Genomic DNA, 20,571 nt, shown 5'->3' with positions numbered 1-20,571 from the left:
TGATCACCCGTTGTTCAACAGAACAACCTTGCATTTCATGAGACTTCTGGACTATCGAGGAGCATTGGCCACCCGGGGTGTGCTGCAGAGCAGGAGGAGCACACCCACTCTACCTGGCTCCACATGAATTTAAAAAGAAATGACTAAAACTCACTTTTTCAGTGGCAGCTGGTGTAGGCTGCATCCAGTACCTGCTTCACTTCTCAGGACACCAATTTCTCGAAAAGTCCTAAACTGGCATTAAGCTCCTTATTTACATACATAAGGGACCTAAAAATTGTTTTAGGTGGCTGCTAGGGATGCCTGAAAATTGTCCAACCCAATTTTGGGTAAAACAGGTGCTACCAGGTCCTATTTTTACCCCAGGTGGCTGGGAACTGGAGCCCACAGAGCAATTTGGATGCACTTAATGAAGCCCTGGACTTGGGGATGCCTAGAGCCCTATCCTGTTGCTTCTGGTTGTCCATGAGGAAAGTGATCAAAGTATTTACTCTAACAAACATGCATCAGCCACCCATTTAATGCAAGCATGAACTGCAGACTGACTGATGTTACCGATGTTCTCTGTCACAGCCTGGCAGCAGCTGCAGGCAAAGACGTTCACAGTTACAATTACCTTGACTGCAACTAGCAATGCCGTGCTAGCTTTGTCAGTTGGTTGTAAGTCTTGTTGCAGGAGGTGACACAACTCTGAATCAGTCTCCCTCGAGGAGCAAAGCTTCCTTATGCACTTTGCCGCAGAGAAATGGATTAGCATGGTAGGTTCTGACTGATGCATCTTCTCACTTAGGCTGGGATATGTGTCCCCATGGATCTTTACAACATTCATATTTAATTATCTTCGACTGCTGCTCCATTGTTTTATCAGTCATTTGCTCCAATTTATTAATCTGGGCTAGCTCCTTTTCCTTCTCGCTAACATTAGTTAATTTCTAGTCCAAAACATTTATCTTTATCTATTTTCAACAGGTACCTAATTAGGTTTTGACGACTATATCCCATGTGTTCTCTTTACACAGAACTCAATCTAGCACTGCACCTTCCTTGTTGAACATGCAGCATACTGTTGATGAGGTAACATAGAAGGAACTTTACTCTGCAACCAACTGCACTGCATCTGACATGGGAACACTTGGTGTTGACACTATGTGACAAACATGGAGATATTCCTCAGCACTGACATCCATAACCATGAGGAAAATATACAGAGAAAAGCATAAAAACATATTAAGGAAGCTGTTTACAAGGTCAAACATGCAGCAGGAACTTTTGTTTTCCATTCACTATTTGAAATAAAATGATCTGGAAGAGTTTATGATTCTGCTACAAATAGCAAGCAGAGGAAACCTTCCCTGTAACCTCTGGAAAAAGGGATACTTACAGATGCTTGGAGATCATCTGTTTTAATGATGAGGTCATCCAGCTTTTCTCCTCTCTCTAGAACTTTTTCAATGTTCTGTGACATGATGCCCTTGACATCATTAACCTGACCCTGCAGGTTAGATAACTTTTCGGGGCCTGGATCGACACTGTAGCTGGCCTGAAATAAAAATGATTTACCCTTTAGTATCAATCTCATCGCTTAGAAAACCCTCAAAGCCCTTCACGAACAATGAATTATTTTGAAGTGAAGTCACAGCTGTTACATGGAAAATGTGGCAACCATTTTACACAAAGCAAGGGTCCACAAATGCCAACTAGTTCAATGTCCAACTAATCTATTTAATGTGGTGTTGCATACATACCAAGCTATAAAACTGAGAAAAACTGATAAACAGGTTCAAAAACTGATAAATCAAAAACAATGTATAGCCCTGAAAACAGGCCTATGACCAAAGCCAACATTGCAAGGCAAGTGAATAAGTTAAATTTTTTTCAGTTGCATTGGATTTCAGGATTTTTATTGGTGCTTTAGGATCACATGCTATAACTTAATTAATTTTCCCCCTAAAAACTGAAACCGAAAGGCTTCAAATATGACTTACAAAAAGTAATTATGATGGGAGTGCTGTGAGACAAGATCTTGTCAAGACTTAAACTGCAGCTCTACCCAATATTCCAGCAGATGTATTATAAAGGAAAAATGGTGTACACAAGAGTGCAGTTTTTGCAATGATACCTTTAGAAATTTGGGAAGGAGCCAGAGATGATACGAAATTTATTTCCTACAGGTGACTAGGGGCCATGCTTCCCCAGGAAGACTTAGGGGTCATTTTTAACTTTGACGGGGGTGGGAAATTTGCCATTGGCAGTTAGTTGAGGGAGGAATGTTGGAAAAGACAATGGGTGAGCTCCCTACACTTCTTCAAATAACGTAATGGAATCTTCAGAATTCATTTGAAACCCTGAGGCATGTACAGGGCCCATAGTTAACATCTCTTCCAAAGGCTGAAACTTCTAACAACATTAATAGTAATGCCCTCCACAGTCAAATCCCCTACTCAAACTCACTGTCTAAGGTTTTGTATAATGTGTGGCCATTTGCATAAGGCAGTGAGGGCTGCCTACATATATAGGGCTGAATTTAATAGGCTCGGGAGACAGGTTAGGAGGCAGGGGGTGGGGTGGGGTGGGGTGGGGGATGTGGGGGGGGGTGGTGGTGGGGCCCATGTGAATAATTTGGGGGCGGGTTAGGCCAACGACGACCTTCCCTCCCGGAGGCCAATGAAGCCCTTAAGAGGCCTATTATCAGCCACTTCAGGGCCTCTTCCAGATGCTGCTGGAATAAAGCCAGCAGCGCGGGGGGTGGGGGGGGGGGGGCCTCCGCCACGCAGTGAGGTTGTCCAGTAAAATAAGGTGACCTCCCTGTGAGCTTGGGGGGTGCCCTCCTCCGTGGTCAATATGTTGTCCATGGAGGGCCCCCACCAGCTAACCTGCCTCTCTGAACCCCTCTCACCCTGCTCTCAACACCCACCCTCCCCCCACCCCAAATCGCCAGGGCCTGCCAGACTGGGCCTGGTTTCTGTTGTGTTGTTGGATTTGTATTAGTTGTGTTGTAGGGCGTTCTAGAGAACATCTTAGACTCCAGTAATAGTTAACTAACAACTCTTTATTATTTGGTTACTATTTACACTCTCCGCAAGCCACCTAAGCTAGCATCCTTCACGCTGCTGCACTTTCTTCTTCTCAAGCCTATCTCATGTGACTGTTAAATCATTGCTTGTACAGTGGGAGGTGTCTCTCTCACTGTCTTCAGTATTAGCCCTTTACATCCTTATACTACAGGTCCAAGGCCTCATGCCGTCCTGGTAATGACCACAGCTCCTGGTGGCGCTGCTGGTACTACTGAGCTGCAGACCTTTTGATTGACTAGCAGCTCTTGGAGGTGGCATCCCCGTCTTTAAAGGGATAGGGATCCTGGCATGGGCTGTTAATTATGCAGGAATGGTAGAATTGCATTGCAGGGCTCCAAATGGCTCAGGGCAGGATTCTCACCGCTTTTTTGGTCCTGCGCCGGGAGCCCTGCCAGCATGACTAAATTCAGCCCTTGGAACTATTCCGCGGCAAAGGAATGCACATTCAGGAAACCTGGGAGAAAAAAATTGGGGAAATTGGAGACCACCAATAGCACTAATCAGCAGCCAACACGAAGGTGAAATCTGAATAGCTTTGCACAAATTTATTGGAAAACAACGTCAAAGAGATAACCTCATGCACTTTTGTCTTAATCACAATTTGCAGTTCTTCATGTAATCGGGAGCCTGGTACACACAGAAAATAGTGACACTCATTGTGTCAATGTGCTGTACTGCCCAGTTGCAAGTGGTTTTTACCAAATGAACCACAATGGAAGTCTTCTTGATAAGTAAACTCAACACAGATTTCTGTTAAATATGGCTTATTTACAGAGCTTTTCAAAATCAGAGCTATGTTTACCCATTAGTTGGATGTGGCTACATTATTAGCAAGGAGGGCCAGCCTCAGTGAATTTTGCGAAGCAAGAACATAAGAGCATAAGAACTCGGGGCAAGAGTAGGCTGTACGGTCCCTCGAGCCTGCTCTGCCATTCAATAGATCATGGCAGATCTTTTATCTCAACTCTACTTTCCCGGCCTATCCCCACATCCCTTGATTTGTTTAGCACCCAAAAATTCCCTTAGTGTCCAAAAGGCCCCTGCCTTTGATTTACACATGCTACTTTCACATGAAAAATATGCTCAGTTGGAGAGGCCTGTCTCATGAATGGCGAGGAAGCACAAAATCAGGTTAGAAATTAACTCTCAAAGGGTCTTCCTCTCCAACACATCTGCTCTGATGATGTAACCTTCCACGACAGTGCTTCTGATATGTCTTCCTTTTTCCTCAAGTGAGGATTCCCCCCACTGTGGTTGACAGGAGCCTCAACCGTGTTCGACCCATTTCCCGCACCTCTACCCTCACCCCTTCCCCTTCCTTCCAGAACCACGACAGGGTTTCCCTTGTCCTCACTTTCCATTCCACCAGCCTCCAGATCCAAAGGATCATCCTCTGCCATTTCCACCACCTCCAGCGTGATGCCACTACCAAACACATCTTCCCCTCCCTACCCCTGTCAGTATTCCGAAGGAATCATTCCCTCCACGACACCCTAGTCCACTCCTCCATTACCCTTGACACCTCATCTCCTTCCCATGGCACCTTCCCATGCAATCGCAGGAGGTGTAATACCTTCCCTTTTACCTCCTGTCTCCTCACTATCCAAGGTCCAAAACACTCCTTCCAGGTGAAGCAGCGATTTACTTGTACATCTTTCAATTTAGTATACTGTATTCGCTGCTCACAATGTGGTCTCCTCTACATTGGGGAGACCAAACGCAGATTGGGTGACCGCTTGGCGGAAAACCTCCACTCAGTCCGAAAACATGACCCCGAGCTTCCTGTCATTTACTATTTCAACACAACCCCTGCTCTCATGCCCACATCTCTGTCCTGGACTTGCTGCAGTGTTCCAGTGAACATCAATGCAAGCTTGAGGAACAGCATCTCATTTTCCAGTTAGGTACGCTACAGCCTACTGGACTGAACATTGAGTTCAATAATTTCAGAGCATGACCGGCCCTTTTTTATTTTAATTTTATTTTGTTTCATTTTTTTTTTACTATGTGTCTGCCTACGAGTTTTTTCATGTTTGTGCTTTTGGCTAGGACAGTTCATTATTCTGTCATGAACGCCCTCTCTGCACTAATGCTTTGTTTTTCACCACACCATTCGCACACTCTCTTTGCCTTTGTGCCATGATCTCCTTGTCAGTTAATCTCTCCGGCTCACTGTCCTATCAACACCTTCTCTTTTGCTCTCTTTTCCCCCACCACAACTTTATTTGCTTAAAACCTATTTCATTTCTAACCTTTGCCAGTTCTGATGAAAGGATGGGGCCATACTGGACCTGGTATTGGGGAATGAGCCCGGCCAGGTGGTCGAAGTTTCAGTAGGGGAGCATTTTGGGAACAGTGACCATAATTCCATAAGTTTTAAGGTACTTGTGGATAAGGATAAGAGTAGTCCTCGGGTGAAGGTGCTAAATTGGGGGAAGGCTAATTATAATAATATTAGGCAGGAACTGAAGAATTTAGATTGGGGGCGGCTGTTTGAGGGTAAATCAACATCTGACATGTGGGAGACTTTCAAACATCATTTGATTAGAATCCAGGACCGGCATGTTTCTGTGAGGAAGAAGTATAAGTTTGGCAAGTTTCGGGAACCTTGGATAAAGCGGGATATTGTGAGCCTAGTCAAAAAGAAAAAGGAAGCATTCGTAAGGGCTGGAAGGCTAGGAACAGATGAATCCCTTGAGGAATATAAAGACAGTAGGAAGGAACTTAAGCAAGGAGTCAGGAGGGCTAAAAGGGGTCATGAAAAGCCATTGGCAAACAGGATTAAGGATAATCCCAAGGCTTTTTATACGTATATAAAGAGCAAGAGGATAACTAGGGAAAGGGATGGCCCACTCAAGGACAGAGAAGGGAATCTATGTGTGGAGCCAGAGGAAATGGGTGAGGTACCAAATGAGTACTTTGCATCAGTATTCACCAAAGAGAAGGACTTGGTGGATGATGAGCCTAGGGAAGGGAGTGTAGATAGTCTCAGTCATCTCATTATCAAAAAGGAGGAGGTGTTGGGTGTCTTGCAAAGCATTAAGGTAGATAAGTCCCCAGGGCCTGATGGGATCTACCCCAGAATACTGAGGGAGGCAAGGTAAGAAATTGCTGGGGCCTTGACAGAAATCTTTGCATCCTCATTGGCTACAGGTGAGGTCCCAGAGGACTGGCGAATAGCCAATGTTGTTCCTCTGTTTAAGAAGGGTAGCAAGGATAATCCAGGAAATTATAGGCCATTGAGCCTTACGTCAGTGGTAGGGAAATTATTCGAGAGGATTCTTCGGGACAGGATTTACTCCCATTTGGAAACAAACGAACTTATTAGCGAGAGGCAGCATGGTTTTGTGAAGAGGAGGTCATGTCTCACTAACTTGATGAGTTTTTTGAGGAAGTGATGAAGATGATTGATGAAGGAAGGGCAGTGGATGTTATCTAGATGGACTTCAGTAAAGCCTTTGACAAGGTCCCTCATGGCAGACTGGTACAAAAGGTGAAGTCACACGGGATCAGAGGTGAGCTGGCAAGATGGATACAGAACTGGCTCGGTCATAGAAGACAGAGGGTAGCAGTGGATGGGTGCTTTTCTGAATGGAGGGATGTGACTGGTGGTGTTCCACAGGGATCAGTGCTGGGACCTTTGCTGTTTGTAGTATATATAAATGATTTGGAGGAAAATGTAGCTGGTCTGATTAGTAAGTTTGCGGACGACACAAAGGTTGGTGGAGTTGCGGATGGTGATGAGGATTGTCAGAGGATACAGCAGGATATAGATCGGTTGGAGACTTGGGCGGAGAAATGGCAGATGGAGTTTAATCTGGACAAGTGTGAGGTAATGCATTTTGGAAGGTCTAATGCAGGTGGGAAGTATACAGTAAATGGCAGAACCCTTAGGAGTATTGACAGGCAGAGAGATCTGGGCGTACAGGTCCACAGGTCACTGAAAGTTGCATCGCAGGTTGATAAGGTAGTCAAGAAGGCATACGGCATGCTTGACTTCATTGGTCGGGGCATAGAGTAGAAAAATTGGCAAGTCATGCTGCAGCTGTACAGAACTTTTGTTAGGCCACACTTAGAATATTGCGTGCAATTCTGGTCGCCACACTACCAGAAGGACGTGGAGGCTTTGGAGAGGGTACAGAAGAGGTTTACCAGGATGTGCCTGGTCTGGAGGGCATTAGCTATGAGGAGAGGTTGGATAAACTCGGATTGTTTTCACCGGAACGATGGAGGTGGAGGGGCGATATGATAGAGGTTTACAAAGTTATGAGCGGCATGGACAGAGTGGATAGTCAGAAGCTTTTTCCCAGGGTGTAAGAGTCAGTTACTAGGGGGCATAGGTTTAAGGTGCGAGGGGCAAAGTTTAGAGGGGATGTGCGAGGCAAGCTTTTTACACAGAGGGTGGTGAGTGCCTGGAACTTGCTGCCAGGGGAGGTGGTGGAAGCAGATACGATAGCGACGTTTAAGAGGCATCTTGACAAATACATGAATAGGATGGGAATAGAGGGATACGGACCCCGGAAGTGCAGAAGGGTTTAGTTTAGGCAGGCATCAAGATCAGCGCAGGCTTGGAGGGCCGAATGGCCTGTTCCTGTGCTGTACTGTTCTTTGTTCTGTGCCATTGAAACACAAATCTAACAAGTGGTAAACTGCAACTTCGTAAAGGAAAATAACACAGTCTACTAGTAGTCTACTAGTTCTACTAAAAGAACTGCATGACTTATTTCTGAGATATTATTTTAAAAATGAGCTAAATTGTATAAATGATTCTTAAAGATCTGCCATAAAAACATTTGTTGATGTTGTGCCCATCATGGTGTGAGATGGTATTGTTGATGCCGGGATGGAATCAGGAGTCTACATCTGGTGCATTCAGGCCAGGTACAGCATGGCTTGATGTAAACTGTGAATCAGCTGAGTAAAGCTTTCTCTGCTCAACCCCAACTATTGCCTCTGCCTCAATAGATATGGTCCCGGGAAGTGTAGAAGGTTTTAGTTTAGGCAGGCATCAAGATTGGCGCAGGCTTGGAGGGCCGAATGGCCTGTTCCTGTGCTGTACTGTTCTTTGTTCTTTGTCACTGACCTGAAGCGTTAACTCTGCTTCTCTCTTCACAGATGCTACCAGACTTGCTGAGTATTTCCAGCACTTTCTGTGTTTATTTCAGAAAATAAGTGTACCCATCCTACCCACATCCACGATGGTATGGATCAAATCTAAATCTTCAACCGTTAGGTAGATAGCACACAAATACCATTTTCTGCTTTTCTCAACATTCTGTCATTGCACACAAGTCGTAGCTAACAATCCTAACATGGCACATTAACAGCTTCCACACAATAGTTCAAATTTCTGCTCAAATTGGTATGGTCATCACAAACCATTTGTGTGCTACTCTGTAATGCCCTTGCAAAGGAAGGGAGACAGATTAGGCACAGGGGTAGATATGGGCTGCTCTAGCAGCTATTAACATTGTCTTGTCTAAGCCAAGGCATCATACAACCACACAGAGAGGACCAGTGCAGGTGGTGGCCCAGCATGCTGATGCAGCTGTTGCAATTGGGTGGTCCTGGACTTTTGAGCTGCGATTATGTGGACTGTAATGACAAGGCAGCAACTTCCATCTGTCCCGAGCAGCAGCATAGATCCTAGCCCCATAGATAATGGAAGGAATAGGCTTCAGGTAAGAGCACTGGGAAAAGGAGAAGCAAGTGGAGATGGCAGGAGCGGAATAGCAAAAAGCAGGCTAGAGCATCCAGCATTTATCTGCTGTACAGGAAAGGATTGGATCTTCTTACAGATGTACTTAAGGTAGAAGCAGAAGATCCATGATATTCGTTGGGTCTGCCATGAGCTGCCTGAAGTGGGGAATATGCAACTGTGCAACTCTGACATTGTTGCAATAACCTGTGAAGGATTTATTTAAACACAAAGTAGCAATGTTCCCTGTAAAATTTCATTGTTGTGCACAGCCAGTTTTTTCAATGCGGGGTACCTTTAATTTCTTTGCGCAGCTCCGCATGTGTGGTATTTAATCCAGAAAAAGGCCTGCATGCAGCTTAGCAAGAACATTGCAGAGTAGCATGGAGAAAGTGTTGTCTTCATAGCCATCTGCAAGGGAACCCCAAAGCACACAACAATACTCTAATCAATATTGTGACTGATGACACTGAGACCTTGGGCACCCAATTACAGGAGTCTGTTGCTGCTTAATTTGATAGACGGGATGATTGGTTCCAAAGAGCTATGATGATAGCCTAGTGCCACATCAGGGACACTGTATGGACCATCCTCACACAGATCACTGGTTATAAGCTGCAATGCCTAGCACCTGGGGCATGGCAAGGAAATTTACCAATGAGGCACTTCCTCTCGGAGTGTCCTCACATCCACCCACTACATCCAGGTCCCTGAAACAACTGATGAAGTGCTAGAGAGTATGAAGATGCTGGAAGCCACTGTGTTTTGGGATGCAGTATTGTGGGGTCATCTCATAGTCTGGGCCACCAACAACTCTACAGAGCTACAACATCAAAAGCAATCTGGCACCACAATTATTCCTCCCACCCAAAGGCACATAGACATTGCTTTAGATAACATGGTCAGACAAACACAACTTATAGGGTCACCAAGGGCAAGAATGATGGTAGGAATTAGCACATTTCATTTGTTATGGCCACGTAGTGTGACATGGGTGGTTCACACTGTTTAACTCCCTACCTGACCGCAGCAATGTAATTTGTATTAGAGTTTAGCCCCTCTGTGTTTTTTTTCAAATAACTAGACAGAAACAGGTTTCCTTGTAGGTTTTCAAAAGAGAAAGTTAATTGTTTCTTGATCAATACACTTTATCCTGAAATTGTCACAACTACATCCACTCACTGGGGGCTTGTGCCAAAATTGGGAGAGCTGTCCAACAGACTAGTCAAGCAACTGCCTGACATAGTCATACTCATAGAATCATACCTTGCAGACAATGTCCCAAACACAGCCTCCTCCTGAGATCCCCAGCATCACAGATGCCAGTCTTCAGCCAATTCGATACACTCCACGTAATATCAAGAAATGGCTGAAGGCACTGGATACTGCAAAGGCTATGGGCCCTGACAACATTCCAGCAATACTACTGAAGACTTGTGGTCCAGAACTTGCTGCATCCCTAGTCAAGCTGTTCCAGTACAGCTACAACACTGGCATCTACCCAACAGTGTGGAAAATTGCCCAGGTATGTCCTGTGCACAAACAACAGGACACGTCAAACTCGGCCAATTACCGCCCCATCAGTCTGCTCCCAACCATCAGTAAAGTGATGGAAGGTGTCATCAACAGTGCCATCAAGTGGCATTTGCTTAGCAATAACCTGCTCAGTGACGCTCAGTTTGGGTTCCGCCAGGGCCACTCAGCTCCTGACCTCATTACAGCCTTGGTTCAAACATGGACAAAAGAGCTGAACTCTAGAGGTGAGATGAGAGTGACTGCCCTTGACATCAAGGCAGCATTTGACCAAGTATGGCATCAAGGAGCCCTAGCAAAACTGGGGTCAATGGGAATCAGGGGGAAAACTCTCCACTGGTTGGAGTCACACCTAGCGCAAAGGAAGTTGGTTGTGGTTGTTGGAGATCAATCATCTCAGTCTCAGGACATCACTGCAGGAGTTCCTCAGGATAGTGTCCTAGGCCCAAACATCTTCAGCTGCTTCATCGATAATCTTCTCTCCATCATAAGGTCAGAATTAGGGATGTTCGCTGATGATTGCACAATGTTCACCATCAGTTGCGACTTCTCAGATACTGAAGCAGTCGTGTCCATACGCAGCAAGACCTGGAGACCATTGAGGCTTGGTTTGGTAAGTGGCAAGCAACATTTGTGCCACACAAGTGCCAGGCAATGATCATCTCCAACAAGAGAGAATCCAACAATCTCCCCTTTACATCCAACAGCATTACCATCGCTGAAACCCCAATATCAACATCCTGGGGGTTACCATTGACCAGAAACTAATTTGGAGTGGTATATAAATACCATGGCTTTAAAAGCAGGCCAGAGGCGAGGAATCCTGCGGCGAATAACTCACTTCCTGACTCCCTGAAGCTTGTCCACCATCTGCAAGGCACCAGTCAGGAGTATGATGTAATACTCTCCAATTCTCTGGATCGGTGCAGCACCAACAACACTCAAGAGGCTTGACACCAGCTAGGGCAAAGCAGCCCAATTGATTGGCACCCCATTTACAAACATTTACGCACAGTGGCAGCAGTGTGTACCATCTACAAGATGCACTGTAGCAGCACACCAAGGCTCCTTAAACAGCATCTTCCAAACACAGGCTTATAACTTTCAAAGCCACAGACACAGTCTTGACTGCAGTGCCTCTTGCTGGTTTTTTGGCAAACCAACAATTGGCCTGGACATGCACAGATTTGCCACACTGGAAACATGTCAGGCAGAGCCTATTGGTTTATCACCCGAGTTCCTTCTTTTAAAAGTTGGAGATTGGTTGTGTTTTCCTTCCCTGCTCTCCTTTCTCTCTAGCCCACTTCTGCTTCCTCTGCAACCCTGCTACTCTCCCTAGCTTGTATGAGTTACTAGACCCAAGTTTATTCGGAGTTAGGGATTTATGTATTAATTCACAGTTATCATCCAATTTTGCTGCTTCCCTTACTCTTGTGACTCTTTGTTCTTTGATGTGAGGTCTTATACGACTGGGGATGCTATTTTTAAACTCTTCCAGCAACATCGCTTCTCTCAAATTTTCATATGAGCATTCTAGCTTGAGAGATTGTATCCAGTAATCAAAAGCCAGATGTTTAATTCTTTCAAATCCACTACAAGTCTGTGTGGGTCTTTTCCAGTTGTGTCGGAATCTCTGTCTATATGTTTCTAGTGCCAACTCATATGCATTTAGAATTGAAGTTTTAGTTTGTTGATAACTAGAGGAACTTTCTTCTGACAACAAAGAAAAAGCCCTACTAATGAACTCGCCTTGTAAGAGAGTCCAAAATTCTTTCAGCCATTTTAGCCTGGTAGCTATTTCTTTCGAATGAGATAAAATATGACTCAACCTCCTCCTCATTAAATTTTGGCACTAGTCTTGAGTGTCTCAGCACACAAAGATTTGCTGTGAATTGGGGTTAATGTTTGACAGCAGCATTTTCATTTTGGGTTTATAGTCTCTGTAACTCAAACCTTCTTGCTGCTTCCTCTCTTTGCATCGCTCTTTCCTCTTTTTCCTATTGAAACTGCATCTTCTCCCTTTTCAACTGCATCTCCCTTTCCTATTTTTTCTTTTGAAACTGAAACTCCCTTTCTTCCTTTTCCTTTTGAAACTTTATTTCCCTTTTTTCCTTTTGAAGCTGAAACTCACTCGCTTCCTTTTTCATCTGTAACTGGATTCTAACTAGAATTATTTTTTCAGACTATGATTCTGGGCTTTCTTTTTCTAGGTCAGGGGTAAGTTTAAATAGGTCGGCTAGACTTTTCACCGGTTCGAGTTTCTTTGCTTTTTGCCTGAAAGTGATTCCCACCTCTAGCTAAGCTTTTTAAATCCTCAACACTTAATTTGTTTACCTTATCATGGGATAGCTCTCCCTGCTCTACAAACCCTTTAGCATTAGATGTGACCATCTGTTTTGTTTCTGGCACCATAGAGAAAAAAAAGAAGAGTACAAGAAAAGCTGTTTATTTTCCTACTATTTTAGAGGTCAATTTTCCTCCCATATTCCAAATCTCCCATTTGTCTGGCAGTTCAGATCCTGGCTTCAAGCCCCCAATTTGTTATGGCCATGTGGCATGATGTGGGTGGTTCTCACTGTTCAACTCCCCACCTGACCATAGTAAGAGTTTTTGTATTAGCGTTTAACCCCTCAGTGTTTTATTTTACAAATAAACAGACAACGACAGATTTTCTTGTAGATTTTAAAAACAGAAAGTCAATTGTTGATTGATCAATATGCCTTATCCTGAAATTGTCGCAACTGCATCCACTCATGCGTTTGCTCGCGCACGCGCACACATACAAAAAAAGAAACAGATAAAGAAGAGAAAGAGGAAGGTGGTTTTTAAATGGGGGAGAAAGGTTACGATAAACCTGTTGAATTCTCTTGAGACACCCGATGTAGATAGTTGCAGGCCTGAAATGATTGTAGATTTCTCTCCTGATTGAAGGTTCTGTTGAAGATAGTAGGTCATTCCAGCTCTCACTGCTATAGATATTGGATTTTTTCAGCAGGGGATGTGTTTTCTGGCTTGCTGGAATGCCAGCTCCACCTTCTGCATCAGTCTTTCTTTCTGTCTCTCTGGCTGTCTTTTTTTTAGGGTAAGACTGTGTCACTTCTCACCTCCTGTTAGGCGACACTCTGGTTTCTTCCCCATGGTGATCGCACAATGGCCTAGGAGCTGGATACTTCACACCTCCTTTGTTTGAGAACAAGACATTCAATTCTGAAATGTTTTTAGGATAGGTGTAAGATGGGTTTCATTAACATCGTTTGACTTTGAAGATTTGTCCTTTGTCTTTGTGAGACTGTTTAGATACACAAAAGGCTAATCCCCTTTTTCTTCAGTGGCCATTTTGGACCATTGTTCACTTTTTAAAATAACGGTTCATTTGTTTTAAAGACAAAGTCCATTTTTTCATAACTCTTCAGAGTTAGTCTGTGAGTCCGGGAGCAGTGGCTACTGCTGGAACTGCACCCAGCCATTCAAGGAAGGTGAAGGATGGCCCTGGAAGACAGGTTTTTAGACCCTCACCGGGAATAATCAGGTGGGCCCAGGCGGGGCAAGGGGGGTTGGTTAGGGGTGCGGTGGGGATGGGGGGGTGTTCTGCATTTGGGGGGGTTGGGGCTTTGAGGGCAGCCCCCAGTGGGGCATGGGGTGCCCGATCAGGAGGGTCCCCCCTAGACTGCAAGAAGGCCACCTGGTTTTACCAGGCGGGTTCTTATGGCCTTTGTTGTTGGGCTGTCGAGGGTAAAATACCCATGGTGGCAGGAGGAGGCCCTTAAGTGCCAGTTAATTGGGAATTAGGTTTGGGAATTGAATATCCAAGGGTACTCAGTATATCGGAAAGATTGACAGGAAGGAAAAGGAGGAGGTGTAGCTTTGTTAGTGAATGAAGAGATCAGTGCTGTAGTGAGAAATGATATAGGCACTGGAGATCAAGGCATAAAATCAGTCTGGGTAGATATAAGAAATAACAAGGGAAAGAAGACCCTGGAGGGAGTAATCTATAGGTCCCCCGACTGTAGTTCCGCGGTAGGGCACAGTACAAACCAGGAAATACTGGGGGCTTGTAAGAAAGGTACGGCAATAACCATGGGTGGTTTAATATGCATATAGACTGGATTAATCTAATTGGCAAGGGTAGCCTTGAGGGAGAGTTCATTGAATGTATTAGAGATTGTTTTTTGGAGCAATATGTTGTGGAACCAACCAGGGAGCAGGCTATTCTAGATTTGGTATTGTGTAATGAGGTGGGATTAATTAACAATCTCATAGTTAAGGATCCTCTAGGGAAGAGTGATCATAGCATGATAGAATTTCAAATTCAGTTTGAGGGCGAGAAACTGGAGTCCCACACTAGCGTTCTGGAGTTAAACAAAGGTAATATGGGCAGATTTGGCCCTAGTGGACTGGGCAGGAAGACTAAATGGTAGGACAGTTGATGAGCAGTGGTGGATGTTTAAGGAGATATTCAATTCCTCCCAACTAAAATATATTCCAGAGGTAGAAAGATTGTACGAGGGGGAAAAACATTCATGGCTGACCAATGAAGTTAATGATAACATAAAGACAAGAACTAAGGCATACCATATTGCAAAGGCCAGTGGCAGGCTGGAAGATTGGGAAACTTTTAAAGATCAACAAAGGGTTACTAAAAAAGTAATAAAAAGAGCAAAGGTAAATTATGAAAGAAAGCTAGCGCAAAATATAAAAAACAAATCGCAAAAGCTTCTATAAGTATATAAAAGGGAAGAAAGTAGCTAAAGTGAATGTTGGTCCCTTGGAGGATGGGACTGGGGAGTTAATAGAGGGGAACACAGAAATGGCGGTGACACTAAATCAGTATTTTGCCTCAGTTTTCATGGTGGAGGACACTAGTAACAGGTAATGCAGAGGTTATAGAAAGGGAGGAACTTAGAACAATCATCATCACTAGGGAAAAAGTACTGAGAAAACTATTGGGATTGAAGGCAGACAAGTCCCCAGGACCTGATGGCCTACACCCTAGGGTCTTAAAGGAAGTGGCAGCAGAGATAGTGGATGCATTGGTTATAATATTCCAAACTTTCCTGGATGCGGGTAAGGTTCCAGTGGATTGGGAAAATGCTAATATAACACCCTTATTCAAAAAAGGAGGGAGGCAGAAAGTAGGAAACTATAGACCAATTAGTTTAACATCTGTCGTTAGGAAATTGTTGGAATCCATTAGTAAGGAAGTAATAACAGAACATTTAGAAAGTCAAAACGCAATCCATCAAAGTCAGCATGGTTTTATGAAGGGTAAATCATGTTTGACTAATTTGCTAGAGAACTTCGAAGCTGTAACAAGCAAAGTGGGTAATGGGGATCCTGCAGATGTAGTATATCTGGACTTCCAGAAGGCATTTGATAAGGTGCCGCACAAAAGGTTAATACACAAGGTATGATCACATGGGGTTAGGGGCAATGTATTGGCTTGGATAGAGGATTGGCTAACCAACAGAAAATGGGTCTTTTTCTGGTTGGCGAGATGTAACTAGTAGGGTGCCACAGGGTTCGGTCCTCGGGCCCCAACTATTTACAATTTATATTAATGACTTGGATGCAGGGATAGAAGGTACGACAGCCAAATTTGCAGATGACACTAAATAGGTGGGATAGTAAGTTGCCAATAATGAAATAAGAAATTTACAAATGGATATGGATAGGTTAGGTGAATGGCCCAAAATTTGGCCGATGGAGTTTAACGTGGAAAAGTGTGAGGTTATCCATTTTGGTTGGAAGAATAGAAAGGCAAATTATAATCTAAATGGAGAGAAACTTCAGAGTGCTTCGGTGCAGAGGGATCTGGGTGTCCTCGTGTATGAATCGCAGAAAACTAGTATGCAGGTGCAGCAGGTAATAAGGAAGGCAAATGGAATTTTGGCATTTATTGCTGAATGAATAGAATATAAAAGTAGGGAAGTGTTGCTGCAACTGTACAAGGCATTAGTGAGACCTCACCTAGAGTATTGCGTACAGTTTTGGTCCCCTTACTTGAGGAGGAATGTAGTTGCATTGGAGGCAGTTCAGAGGAGGTTCATGAGATTGATTCCAGAGATGAGGGGTTTGTCTTATGAAGAGAGATTAAGCAGGTTAGGCCTTTATTATCTAGAGTTTAGGAGAATGAGAGGAGATCTAATTGAGGCATATAAGATGATTAAGGAGATTGACAAAGTAGACGTAGAGAGGATGTTTCCACTGGTGGGGCAATCTAGAACGTGAGGTCATAGTTTTAGGATAAAGGGTAGCAGATTTAAAACAGAGATGAGGAGAAATTACTTCTCTCAAAGGGTCGTGAGTCCGTGGAATTCACTACCCAGAGTGCGGTGGATGCCGGGACATTGAGTAAATTTAAGGAGGAGATAGACAGATTGGTTATGGAGAACGGGCAGGAAAATGGAGTTGAGGCCGAGATGAGATCAGCCATGATCGTATTGAATGGCAGAGCAGGCTTGAGGGGCTGAATTGCCTACTCCTACTCCTAGTTCTTATGTTGATTGGCCTGGGGAGGGTGGGACGTTTCTCGCCACCTCCCCATGTAAAATTGCAGTGAGGGCGGGAGGCGGTTGGGATTGGCACACCCCACCCCCCCCCCCACCTCCCACTCAATTTTACGCCCCCCACCCCCCGCCACCAGCCCACTTGTTTTGGGGACGGTAAAATTCCACTGACGTTTTTGCCTACAGCTGTGACACAGAGAATTGAATTTGGACTGTGCAGTTTGAGTAACACAGTACCTGATTTCCTCACACCATATATTTTTCTCTAGCTTCTCTGTTCAATTGTTTTCAGTATTATTTGAAGAAAAGTGAGAGGTCAAATTTCAAAAGATTAATTGAGGCAAAATGTATATGAAGTAAGTTTTTAAATAGATTGTGTTTTTACTGAGAGAGAAAGTGGGAAAGCGATAGTGTTCTAATTACACACTTGTGGCTTTTGTTTTGACATCCTATAAATATTAGAAAATGTATTAAAGCTGAGTAGAACAGCAAAGGAATGGAATAGAGAAATGGAAAGATAGTTTGAAAGACTGTGTTCAGAGAAAGACCAGTGTGAGAAAGAAAATACTTATATGTTCATGGGAGAGTGGTGAAACCCCAGGGAAACAGTGGGGATCAGATCAGTTATTAGCATCACATTTCAGCATGGATGTTAACAACCGATCAACTACATGAAACAAATTGGTTTAGTTAGTATCTGTTATTGACAATAAAAGAAAAAAAGTGTGATCAATCTCTGACCAGCCTAGCACATAACCTAGTGATTGATGTTAAAACACAATCCGCAGAAGTTTCTGGGAACTAGGTGCCTGCCTGACTGCACAGCTGCAGAATCATATGTGGGACAGTCTGGCATAGAATATAGGGGAAGGTGGGGGGGTGCGTGGGTTATTTAAAAGTGTATTATGCCAGAGAACAGCTTTAATCCTATCCTAAAAACAAGATCTGAAAGAAAAATTGATCTCACAGCATGTCAAATTTCATAGGCCGCAACCACTCTAGCTAATGACAGCTATCTGACAGGAGATGGCGCCACATCTCACATGCATTGTTCTTCTGGAATATGATAGGCCTACAGTACCCAGAGCAAATGACAAGGTCACAATGAGCACCAGTATTCATTTACTTCCATATTTATTGATACAGCTAAGTTGCATTATCACTCTTATTTATAATGTTTGACTTTCCATGAGATAAAGTAAATCAAACAATAGAAACTTAACGACACAAAGTCATGAAAGAAATGAGAGTACTAAATGTGTGTGTAGCAGTTTAAAGGATTTTAAAGTCTAACTTAGCTCACATATATCATATGTCTGGTCAGAACAAAGCCTGTTCATTTGATGTGCTGGGACCAATGATAATGACATCACCCGATACAGGTCATACAAAATGTTTTATGTTTGTGGCACAAGGATAATTAAGTTACTGATGGAATAATTGAGCTGGGAGTGATGGAATATACAAAAATGATTCAATACATGATGTCAACAATCACATACCAGTCTTTGATTAATTATTCTCCCAATTAACTTAAAAAACATTAAGAAATACTGGTTGTTTGGTCTCAATTTTATGAATCTGGTCCATAAGCTCCATGATTCCAAGGCTCAGGGGAATACTGTAGAATGTTTGTGTTTACTGTAGAATGTCCCTCTGCTGTTTCTTTTCTGCACTCAAGGTGCAGTGGCTGAAAATTGCTCGATGCCTAACTGCTGCTTATTGTACCTGTAACTGTACTTCGGATGTCGACTGTCCCTGGATGCTACAGCTAACGTCAGCTGATTATTCAGCCACAGCATCTCCAGTACAATAGATAAGAGTAGTGAGTGGAAGCCAGACACAAGTTCTAACCACAACATTGCAAATGCTGTATCAGCTGTGCAAGTTATCAGGTGCAAATTTTGGGGTTCATAGTGACAGATCTTCCACCATGATTTGCATTTATAAGAAGTTACTTCTTCTCAGAGACCTTTCTTACATAATATCCTGTTGCCTGGTTCTCTAAGTATGATATTTTAATCATAGCAAATCTCATACATTACTAGTTTTCTGATGTAACTTAAAATAGAGATGTTTTACAAAGATAAAGCACACAGCTGCACATTTTGGAGGTAGAAGTTTTACCCTGTTACAGTCCTAGTGTTGCAGAAATACATGCATACTTCATGTTCCCATTTTTAAATTTTTGCCACATTGAAAAGTTTATTTTCTCTCTTCACTTCTGCACCTTCCATCATTTCCTGGAGAACAGGCAAGTGACCTGTACCAAGGTTTGCATGGAGATTTATTGGCAAGTTATGCCCAAGGATAGGCAGGATGTTAAACTCGCTTTTTATAACAAACAAATTGCAGTTGCCCAAATTGAACTAGACCTGCAGCAGAACTTAACTTCTCTTGCCACTGAACTCTGTTGGCCTGCTGTAGTAATTGGTCTTGATGTGCCAATGAATTCTGGGGGCCCTCCTTACAATGGTATTTGTGACATAGATAAGCACCATTTCAGCGTTGTGGCAGGGAGAGAAACCTGATTGTAGGGATTTAAACCTGTGGGAAAGATGTGAACAGATTTGGGAGGCGACATAACGTTAAAACATTTGGAGAGGAAAGGGAGGTTGGAGTCGGGGGCAGTTTGTAAGGACAGTGGGGTCAAAGGTTGATTTTTTTGAGAAGGGGATGATGACGGCATATTTAAAGGGGAGGGGGACAGTACCAGAGGAGAGAGTAAAAGCAAAATACTGCGGATGCTGGAAATCTGAAATAAAAGCAAGAAATGCTGGAAGTACTGAAGTGACAAAGTTGATTGATGAGGGAAGGGCTGTAGATGTCATATACATGGACTTCAGTAAGGCGTTTGATAAGGTTCCCCATGGTAGGCTGATGGAGAAAGTGAAGGCGCATGGGGTCCAAGGTGTACTAGCTAGATGGATAAAGAACTGGCTGGGCAACAGGAGACAGAGAGTAGCAGTGGAAGGGAGTTTCTCAAAATGGAGACGTGTGACCAGTGGTGTTCCACAGGGATCCGTGCTGGGACCACTGTTGTTTGTGATATACATAAATGATTTGGAGGAAAGTATAGGTGGTCTGATTAGCAAGTTTGCAGACGACACTAAGATTGGTGGAGTAGCAGATACTGAAGGGGACTGTCAGAGAATACAGCAGAATATAGATAGACTGGAGAGTTCGGCAGAAAAATGGCAGATGGAGTTCAATCAGGGCAAATGCGAGGTGATGCATTTTGGAAGATCCAATTCAAGAGTGAACTACACAGTAAATGGAAAAGTCCTGGGGAAAATTGATGTACAGAGAGATTTGGGTGTTCAGGTCCATTGTTCCCTGAAGGTGGCAACGCAGGTCAATAGAGTGGTCAAGAAGGCATACGGCATGCTTTCCTTCATCGGACGGGGTATTGAGTACAAGAGTTGGCAGGTCATGTTACAGTTGTATAGGACTTTGGTTCGGCCACATTTGGAAAACTGCGTGCAGTTCTGGTCGCCACATTACCAAAAGGATGTGGATGCTTTGGAGAGGGTGCAGAGGAGATTCACCAGGATGTTGCCTGGTATGGAGGGCACTAGCTATGAAGAGAGGTTGAGTGGATTAGGATTATTTTCATTAGAAAGACGGAGGTTGAGGGGGGACCTGATTGAGGTGTACAAAATCATGAGAGGTATAGACAGAGTGGATAGCAAGAAGCTTTTTCCCAGAGTGGGGGATTCAATTACAAGGGGACACGAGTTCAAAGTGAAAGGGGAAAAGT

The 20,571-nt window shown here is 43.7% G+C and overlaps 1 protein-coding gene across 2 annotated transcripts in view; it reads right to left on the bottom strand.

Annotated features, from left to right (window-relative positions):
- The window catches only part of si:ch73-234b20.5 (uncharacterized protein LOC449923 homolog), a 54,516-nt gene that overhangs the window by 15,235 nt on the left and 18,710 nt on the right, over positions 1–20,571 (bottom strand). For both annotated transcript variants that reach the window (XM_068013858.1, XM_068013799.1), the window contains exon 2: positions 1,382–1,540. In XM_068013858.1, the coding sequence (XP_067869959.1) occupies positions 1,382–1,540 (159 nt within the window). The remainder of the gene's footprint in view (positions 1–1,381; positions 1,541–20,571) is intronic.

Source organism: Heterodontus francisci, chromosome 1, assembly GCF_036365525.1.
Source record: "Heterodontus francisci isolate sHetFra1 chromosome 1, sHetFra1.hap1, whole genome shotgun sequence".
In the NCBI taxonomy this organism is placed as follows: Eukaryota; Metazoa; Chordata; class Chondrichthyes; order Heterodontiformes; family Heterodontidae; genus Heterodontus; species Heterodontus francisci.
This window is presented reverse-complemented; position numbering and strand designations above follow the sequence as displayed.